Here is a 10,413-nt window from a genome sequence, read left to right on the forward strand (position 1 = left end):
CTAAACGTGGTGGTAGCTGCACATTGCTTTTCAGCATTAATCAGAATGAATCAAAATAGTTCAGAAAATGTAAAGCTTTTCTTACAGTAAAAATTTTCGCTGATTAGATATTTTGTAAACTCTCTTGATATTGAAATCTGAGGCAGTGGAAAGACAGATATAGGAGAAACTTCTATATTAACAAGGAGTCCTCATGTGGTCAATGTGGTAACTATGAGACGAGATGGAGCATGGTATGCGTGTGTGGTGGTTGGGGTGGGGTGTGGGGGGGAGGCTTAGTAAATAAACAAACAAGCAAGCAAACAAACAAACAACTAAAAATGGAATCGAAATTGCAAAGAAATACACAATAGAGAAGACCCAGCACTGGCAGAAACCTCTGGTAGAAGGATTGTAGGCTAACCAGCAAGTTGCAAACCTGGAAGAAAGCAGATGTGGGAGATAACACTTGGGACAAATCAGGGCAGAGGACAGAGCTTAGGAAAGCTAGCTCTGATCCTTACAGGCTTCTATGTTCATGTTAGCTCTGACTGTTACCTTTGGGGTAATCATTGGGAATGGATAGATAAAAGTCTTTCTGTATAAATGAATTAAGGACAAAAAAGAACAACAACAAAAAATTAGTTTATTAGTTTAGTTTGGTGGCTGGGGGCTCATGTTTTGCTCCACAGATTTACCTTTATTTCAAGTAGGTACCAAACAAAGCTTTGCTTGCCTTATCTGCCTTTTTACCTTTTTGTTTCCCAATAGAGTCATCTGTTTTTGCACCAGGTTAATGACACAATGGAAATGGCTTTTTCCAGGTGAATAATGCTCAGAGGAACTTAATAGCTAGAGATGGAATAGTAGATTATTCCTTCACAAAGGCTACATATAGAGAACATTTCTAAATTAATACTATTCTCAGATTGGTGTCAGTTTTTAGATTAAATTGTTTTAAAGTAGAATATGTTTAAAGGAATGTATTTGGGCCAGTCTTGATTTTATCTGACTTTGTATAAAGCAAATAACACTAATGTAGTTACTCTGATTGTGGTACAATTTTAACTGCTCTTGTAAAATCACTGTTTTATGTGTGTGCTCTCATATGTTTACTTTCCGTGTGTCTCATCACTCTTCTTTGCCCGAGAGAAGTTTGTGTGCTTATTGGAGATAACGCAATATACATCAAACTTACAAATGTTGTTTATTTTCTTAGGTTTTGAATTTTTTGAAGCAAGTGCCAAGGACAACATTAATGTCAAGCAGACGTTTGAGCGACTCGTGGATATCATCTGTGACAAAATGTCAGAAAGCCTGGAGACAGATCCCACCATTGCTGCTGGCAAGCAGAACACACGACTAAAGGACACCCCTCCGCCACAGCAACCCAACTGTGGCTGTTAATGCAGCTATCAACAAAGGCAGCTCCAGTGCATTCTGTTGCCAATAGAGTATTTATGAATGGTCTATATGCCTTTATTTATACTATCTTATTAATTTATTTGGGAGAAAAGTCTTATTCTACATCAGCAACTGGTTGAGTATGTGTATAGAAATGTTATTAGTTTGAAAGGATGATCAGTTTTTAGCATCTGGCTTTTGCATGCAAGATGGCTATTATTTTCTCTTTTCTTTTTACTGTTTTACATTACACTTACTTCAGCTGGTGCCATGCCCTCAGACCATATTTACCTAGAATTGACTTGCTTCATCAGTTTCAAATTTTAGAGTTGAATCCTTAGGGTAGTAGGTAAGATATTTTAGAATAAGCTTCCCGATGCCATTTATATTTCCTCCTGACTGAAAATCAATTTAGAAATATCGCTTTAAAGAGCCAGTCACTCATTCTGTCTGGATCATCTGTATAAGGTACACTTACTGGAGCATACTGCCTTGACAAGTCTGGGCTCAGTAAGTTACACATCATGGCTGCTTGTAAATTGCAGAAGTTAGAAGGAACAAAGCTCCAACCTTCCTGGACCCTAAGCCACCAGACATCCCTTTGAGATTCCAATTGGATGTGGGTGTTCAGTGCAGGTCTTCAGAGATATCAGGTACTTGATCCTGTCTGGCTAGTTAATACGTTTACATTCCTGTGGGACCTGCATATCTATCTAACACCTTTCTGGAACTTTACTTCTCCTTCCACCATACAGAGACCCTGGTAGTATCTGTCCCAGTGGAGGAGGGTTGACCAGCTCTTTTCATTTCCACCTGAATTAAGATATTAAACACCCAGTACTGATATTACCCCTGAAACAGCCAAATCCATTTTGCTTAGTTGTTCATAGTCAAAAACTGTCTTGTCATACTGCTGTCAAACCGACACACTTAAGCTTTCAGGAATTTCATCTCCCATTCAGTCACTCAGGCAGCCACCACCATACCAGCTGCAAATACCTTTATTTTGCTCAGACCTATTGTAGAAGTGCTGCTGATGTCAGTGAGCTGGAGTTTGAACTCATTTTTACTTTGATGAGGGTATCTTTTTTTGACAAGGCAATCAGAAATTTCCAAAATTTTCAAAAGTTCTAGGAGTAATAGATATTATTTCTGAAGTTAGTCTGAATATATCTATAAAATCAGGAAAAGGCTGTGAAATACACAATCAACAAAAGGCAGGACAAAGCACACAAATTCTATTTTTATAAAGTGTTAAAAATAGTCATATTTGACAATTTAAAAAAGTACTCTAGTAATTGGTTGGAGTTTCTTACATCTATACCCTATAGTGCTTTGTACAGCTGCTTTATTTGGGTCACAGTGACATTTTTAAACTAAATTGGATAATTGAGAAAGCATTAACTGTTTTATTGTTCCTATTAGACAGGCTTTAGGACAGGGCTGACATTTCTCAGGCTGTCTGCAACAGGAAAACATAGGAAGACAAAAAATGGAAAGCAACAAATGGTACTGAAAACTGCTTGAAACTGCAAAGAAATCCTTCTATACACATTCATTTTTCAAAGGTAATTTATAGAAGCTCCTGAAGGATAGGAAAATGGCCACTTTTATTTATTTATTTATTTATTTTTACTGGTTAAATACACTACATAAACTTTAACATAGTGAAACTGACTTTCAAACAAGGCATATAGGCACATGCAAAATGGATATGCCACCAGGGGGCTACACTGGCTGCCTAATTCAAATTAAAGGATGTTCTTTCTTCAGTATAGGGTTTAAACCATGTCTGTCCTGTTAACTAGCTTCCTTAAACACCTATTTTTCTAGTAGACAAAGAGGCTGAGCCTTCACATGCTGATTTTAAAAAGAAAAAGTAAAAACTGCTTTCCTCTTTGGATCAGTGAGCAGTCAGCTAGAAGAGGCAGATGCTACCCCAACCATAACCCTGCCTCTCTATGGGGATAATGCTTTTCTCTCTCCTGTCTAAGACAGCACACTGGTAACTGTGTTGAGAGACTTTCAATGATACCTCTTCACCCACTAGGTACCAGCTGCTTTGAAAAGAGAAGTGGTAAGAAACCAAGGGAGATTTGTGTGAGAGTGCAGCTAGTTCTCTGCCCTATGCTTTGTGCTTGCTGCAGAAAAGCGAGCAGGGAAGCCTTGAGATAACACTTATCTGCAGCCCTCAGCCCTTTAGAAAAGGTGTAGGCAAAGCAAGGTAAGGAGAAAGGAGGACATCACTACATCTTATAAAAGCTTGGGCATGTCCTGGATAATGCAACACTGCTACAAGTGCAAATATTCAGCTTTGCTCTGGGGTGCTGGCTTCAAAACGGCTATGTCCTGTGCACACTGTAACAAGGTAAAAAGCTCACAAGACACCTTGCTACAGCCACACCTTGATTGTACTCCATTGCAATGAATTCCAGACTCTCACTGCCTCTTTGTGACAATGTAGTTTTTAGTCAGTGGTGGTAGTACATTATCAGCATATATCTTTTTAAAGAAGTTGAGCGATAGATAAATTATTCTTTACTTGTATGGGATGAATTAATTGCTTTTCATTTTGCATCAAGGAACTGGTCAGAAGAGTAACAACAAAATCAGAGAGTAAGATTTTCTCCTTCCCTTTTCTGAGACAAATAAAATGCCAGGCTTTCAACATGTCTGATCTTCTGCATGGGATGGGAAGGATGGGGAAGGAAGCTGCCAGAGCTGCTCATCAGACTGCCAGCCATGTGTTGTGAGGAAAAGGCTCACCTGAAGTAGGAGTGCAGTCACTAGACAAGAACTCCTAGGATCTTTGTATTAACACTCAGATTTTGTCATAGAAATGTGAGACCCAGCCACTAGATAAGAACTCCTAGGATCTTTGCACTGACACTCAGACTTTATAATAGAATTCAGAATTAGTCAGATTAATTAAAATTATTTTTTAATGTGTTCACATCAGATCCTTGGAGGTTTTCAAGACCAAACTGGATAAAATTCTGAGCAACCTGCTATGACCTCTCTGTTGGCACTGGTTTGAGGAGGAGGTTGTGCTGGATGACCTGCTGATGTCCCATCCAACCTGCTTTAGCGTACCAGCCCTTCCTCTGAAATTGGAAATGCCTAGATGTTTGAGTATAACTGTAGTGAACAATCAGGGTTACCTATGGTTGGAAAAATAGGTTTTGATTTTCCATCCAGTAGAATGAATTGGCTATTGAGAAGCATGATAATCTCAGTACTTCACCTTCCTCAGCTGGGACCTGGCTATTGCAGAGGAACACAGACAGAAAGGCTTTTGGAAGTAACTTACTATCCATTCCCCAGGCATTCTAAAATTTTAGTTTCAGTTCTAGGGGAACAAGCAGAAGTGGGATTTTCATTCTGCTGACAATTATGGCTTGGCCTGTTTCGTAGTGTAGGATGTGCAACTGAATCCTGTGTCATTATAATTCAGCTCCAATCGACTTCTGTGATAGAACTGCAAATTTCTTAAATGTGAGCAGAGGTACATTAATACTGAGCCCTTTGGAAATCCCATCACAACCTAACCAAGGATCAAAATTTAAACAACAAGTGGATCATTCTTCATAGATTCCAGTAGTCGCTGATTGTGCACTAGTCATGGGAGGAGACAGAAGCAGGGTTTGGTTAGATCCCTAATCTAAACACTGTTGTGGTACAGTTCTGTCAAGAAAAAGAATCAGGCTAAAAAAAAAAAAAAAATTTACTTTATTTGTAACAAGAGCTCTGGATCATTAAATTGAAAACCTGGGACAAGATATGCAAAACTATTTTCAGCCTCATCACAATTTTTGGTGAAAAAATACTTATACAATTTGCACTAATTTGTTGTCACTCTCGGCACAGAAATAGGACTGATTGTCATGGAGCTTTACTGGTCCATCCACAGATGACCTTTTCAGCCAAAATGTAGGTCAATTGATGAGATACAGCAGTTGACACACAGGGCGTATTGCATTTTTGAGAGTCTAGATGCCTCTTGACAGAGGGTCTTGAGCTCCATAGTGCCAGCTGAACTATCACTGCACAATCCATTTTCCAAATTACAATCTAGACTAACGCTTTTAGCAGTGGGGTAATCCTGTGCATGGATAATACACCAGCCTTAACGTGCTCTGATAGTGTCTTGCTTGCTGCATGATCAAACTTGTTCTCAGAAAATTCCTTGGGATAGCACACGGGAGCACAGGATGTGACCAGCTCCTGCAGTGCCTCGTGGCACCGACCAGCCAGACAGCTAGCAAGCCTTGTTGGGTTCAACCTTCAGATGCATGCTTTTGATTCTGATAAGAGTTCATGTTCACAAGCATTTTGGTCCTTACAGCGCAACTAACTTACTACTCTATATTTTTTGTTCTTGCTGCTGTTTTTTCTTTATTTTGACATGTTTGTTTGGTGTTTGGAATACTTATGAAGTAGCCTGATTTTCTGTCCAAAAATACTCTTTCTGTCAGAACAGCTGTGTATGTGACTGTTACCTGGAACTGTTTGTTCCTCTGTGCTTATACTTAATGTGATGCCTAGAGAAACTACCTGAGCAACTACATCTCTGTGGCCTTTCCAGAGCATCAGTCTGAAAGATTAAGTTTTCTTCCCAGTTTGCTCAGGTCTGTATATTCAGCTGTACCACCTGCAACTTCTTCATTTTAGGAAAGAAGTGCTATTTCACGGTACACAAAATCTGCTGGAGTTTGATCCTAACTTTGAGAATGCTTTCAGTTTAATTGTCAGTTCTAGAGGAAAAAAAAATGGTGGTACAAATTCTGCACCTGATGATGATGCCTTTGTTTCTGCAACAGCAGATGAGAGATGCTGCATTTGCATTCCAGAAGAACCCCCCACAAAACAATCCCTCCCCTAAACTATACTTTTGTATATAAGCTCAGGAAGGGCAAGCTTTCTTACCTGCATATTTAAGGGCATCAACTAAATTACTGTTCTGCTGATTGACTGTTAGGACAGTTTCCTCCTTGGCCTGTTTCTTAGACACACAGCTTTTGAACCTAGTTCCTCTTTAGAATGACAGATTTAGCAGTTTAAGACCATGAGTATGTAAATCCTCACAGATGAACCCTCAGGGGGTGTGAAGCAACGTGTCTTCACTTATGCCAACACGGAATAAAGTTTTGTTGATTTACACCATTTAATCCATACACATAGTCTCTTCAGTACAGACTGACTCCAGATTCCCCAAGACTCACCATTTGTTGAGTGTCATTTAAAGAGGCAACTCAGTTCAATTATTTGAATGATTTTCACCAGTTTTCTTTATTAAGAAGGGGTAAATGCAGTTTATCTTTGCAATGTAAGCTTTTTTCCTTTCATTCTTTTTTTTTTTTTTTTTTATTCCCCTTCCTTTATTTTACTTTGTTTATATGGGGATGTTCATTGAATCACAAACTGTAACTACACACGAGTAATATGCATATTGAAGTGGTATGTCTTTGAAGCTTACTCAGTTCCTACTGCTACTTATTCAAGTGCAGTGCAGAATTCCCTAAATGCCACAGTAGAATTTATCTGGAACTTCTCATTAACACCAGAATCAGATGGGTTATGTCTGCAGACCATAGGATTATTTACCGTGGTTGCAGCAGGTGTAGGTGGCTTATCATTTATAGAGTGAATTACCTGGAATTTGATTTGGCTGGGGGAAAGTGGAAGTCCAGTAACTTCAGGATCATGCATACCATGCAGAAATGAAAGCTAGGGATTGCTTACCACTTCTGGCGATAGATTTCCTTGAGTAATTCTGACATGTACCTGCAATTAGTCTTAAATGAACTGTTTGTGGTGTAACTGCTGTTTAATATTTTGTCAGTAATGTCAGATGTGTTGTGGCTCAGTTGGACTGTCAGGATGTTTAACCTATATACTAGTATTTGTGAAACTGAAATGTCTTAAATGTTGCATGAAAATATGTTATAAAAATAGATATGTTTTCTATTTTTTGAATACCTCAAAACTGAGGAATCATGGGCCAATAAGTGCAATATTTAATGACTTACTCAGTGTATATAAACTTGTGTGAAAGGGAGAAGTGTCATGTATGTGTGATAAGCTGTTGATGATGCCTGTGTGGCTTAAGATTTCCAGTAGCGCTATGTGTCTTGTAGTAACATTTATATAGCAAATGCTTTACCAGTGTAGTGTAAAATTACTCTATTCTTAAGTCATTTAAACTATTTTTCATATACGAGATGATGGTAAAAGATGTCTGTCTGTTCACTGCAAGTGCATGTCAATTTTACTTTTAGAATCGTGAGCAGCCTTTTTGAAAATGATCACATTACATCGACACTAGTGGGACAAGGCTTTCAGTCAGAAGATGCTTGTAACCATTTCTAAACTATCTGCATATATTTTTAAAGCATGTTCTCTAGAAGCATTAAAAGAACCTCCTAGAGCTCAGCGTTACAAAGCATTATCAGTTACATTATCTGTTTACCTGTATTACATAGTACTATGTTGGTGTATTCTCTTTAATCTGATACAGTTAATTCATAATACTTACCTGAAATATTAAATAGGAGTATCCAATACTCTTGCAGATGACTTGGCAAACTTCAGTTGGTGCCCTGAGTTAACATATTTGGGAACAGCTTGAAGGTCACAGGCAGAGAGGTCTAGCACAGTGCACAATGACCTTAGTCACTTATAACAATTAAGTTTCTTAACTTTTCTAGATCTTAAAGATGGAATTATATCCTTAAATATATTCACCCAGACACTTCACTCAACAGCTACATGGCCCTCAGTCTACATGGCTACAAGTGCAACTCAAAATCTAGCCATGAATTGAGAAGGAGACATCCAATCGTTTCTAATTCCTTTCCTCTTATCCTTGCATATTTCTAATAATTCTGTAAGCACACAAGCAAGGCCATCACTATTCAGAAAATACATTTGAGACTTTAAACCCCAAATCACCTATTTGTGAGTGGTTCCCAGCAGTGACTATGGAATGTGCAGAGGAGAAGTTTATTCTGTTAATTCTTGCTACATTACTGGTTTCAAAGAGAGCGTGTAATAAGCCCTGGAAATTTGCTAAGTAAAGCTGTGCCATTCAGTCTGGGCCAAGGATAGTAACTGGCTTTGCTGAACAATTTTCCTAAAAAAATTTTTATTACTACCACATTGAAAGGTACATAAGTAGATTTTTAGTTTGACCTGATGCATTTCTGTGACAATGTACAAGGTTGATTTTTATATTTTTTAAAATTAGCCTGATCAAGAAAAGAATCAAACTCTAAGGCCTACTGGAAACCAGTAGCATGGTTTTCCTTTCCTATGTCTTCACATAGTTTCTCTAAGCAAGCAAAGTAAACAGATTACATTAAGTAGCACAGGACAGTACCTGCAAAGAACCGAAGAACCCCTAAAATTCTTCCTCTTTGTATACCATCTGCCAAGAGATCACCTGCAAAATTACACAGACCAGGGTAAAATGAAAACATATTTTGAGAGAAATCTGGGGTTGCTTAGTAAAAGAAGGAAATCCTGGACATCTTTGTAGCTGAGCAGGAGATAAGTAACAGTCATAATAGGAAGTACCACTTAAGTGAATATACAGGCTGCTACAGGACTGAGGATTTACCTAAATTTTTTATTGCTAAGTGACCTGACTGTTCAAGGGCTGGCAGAAATTTTTACCTAGTATTTTTATTATTCCTCATATAAATATATACACAAAGACAAATGCTTACCTTGAAAATATGTAGCTGTTCTGGCTCCTTCAAGCTAACTTACTTGCTGAATTGTTCTTGAAGAAAAGTTGAAGTACTTGCTTAGGATACATTTGTGAGGGGGTGAGACTCAATCTGTGCCTCCTCCTCCTGCTAGTCCTGCAATATAGTGACTGTGGTTCTAAAAAATATGTTAGTTTAAAATGCTGCTGGGTGACAAATGTTGTGAATCTTCTGCATCCATCCATGGGAGCTCTTGTCTGAACGTGAAGTACAAGTTTTATCCATGTGCAGAGTTTAAAATCTATGTGAACGTAGAGACTGTGTGTATTCCATTGGATATTTTGTTTGTATGTGACTTCTGTATACCAAGTGGATTTTGTTTATTTAGTTTTTTGTTGGAAGGTTTCTTTCCTTTTATGATTACAATAAATATACAAGAGACTATATTCATGAATATCTCAGTTGTGGTGACATGGTCTTACCCCTATCCTCTCTCTCTTTATTTCTTTTCACCTACTATAACTGTGAAAACAAAACAAAACAAACAAACAGACAAAAACTAAGTTTTGACAATAATGCCACAACTGCTGAATATCCCCTCAACAGCACTGGTGTGTCTTAATTCTCAGTAAACAAAGTTTACTGAAGATTTGCCCTAAGATTCTGTGGGAGAAAGATTAGACGTTTTCCTACCAAAGCACATTGTTGTGGTAGCCTGTACGTTGGCCTTTTACAGCAGGAGGTGAAGTTTTTTTCTTTTAGCTGCATACACTTTTTCTTTTTGCTATACAAATTGCTAAAGCTCCTGCTCACAGGAATCACAGAATCATAGAATATCTGAGTAGGAAGGGACCCACAAGGATCATCAAGTCCAACTCCTGGGTCCCCAAAGGAACACCCAAAAGAAAAAAAAAAAAAAAAAAAAAAAGCAGACCAAACTCCTTTATCTCATGCTCTCTCTTGTTGTTCCATTATGCTTCAGTCAAGTCCCCCTGTTTTTCTAGTATGTTTACATCTCATCTGCAAAATAAACAAATAAACATTGCCTGATTAATGCCCAGTTCTCACTCAACACCAAGAGCTTCCTAGCATATTACTTGGGAACTCATATCCACGGGGAGGTTTTTCTGAGGGGTCTATCTGTGCAGCTCAAAGCCCTGATCCACAGACCTTATCTTTCCAGCACTAGCTCTTGTCATTGAATGAAATACCTCTGAGAATGAAATTCCCTTGTTCCTCCCAGCTACCAGCAAACTTAGCACCTTCCTCTTGCGATAGATCTGTGAGATTGGCCCCAAAGTACGTTCTCTGCCTACTAGGC

General features: G+C 38.4%; 1 protein-coding gene across 1 annotated transcript in view; it reads left to right on the forward strand.

The window, feature by feature from the left end:
* Window positions 1-9,541, forward strand: part of RAB3C (RAB3C, member RAS oncogene family) — a 143,608-nt gene extending 134,067 nt beyond the window's left edge. Inside the window, exon 5 of the mRNA XM_048053508.2 lies at window positions 1,199-9,541. Coding sequence (XP_047909465.2) covers window positions 1,199-1,386 — 188 coding nt within the window. The 3' untranslated portion in view covers window positions 1,387-9,541. The remainder of the gene's footprint in view (window positions 1-1,198) is intronic.
* The last annotated feature ends 872 nt before the right edge of the window (window positions 9,542-10,413 follow it).

This window comes from Anser cygnoides, chromosome Z (assembly GCF_040182565.1).
Source record: "Anser cygnoides isolate HZ-2024a breed goose chromosome Z, Taihu_goose_T2T_genome, whole genome shotgun sequence".
In the NCBI taxonomy this organism is placed as follows: domain Eukaryota; kingdom Metazoa; phylum Chordata; class Aves; order Anseriformes; family Anatidae; genus Anser; species Anser cygnoides.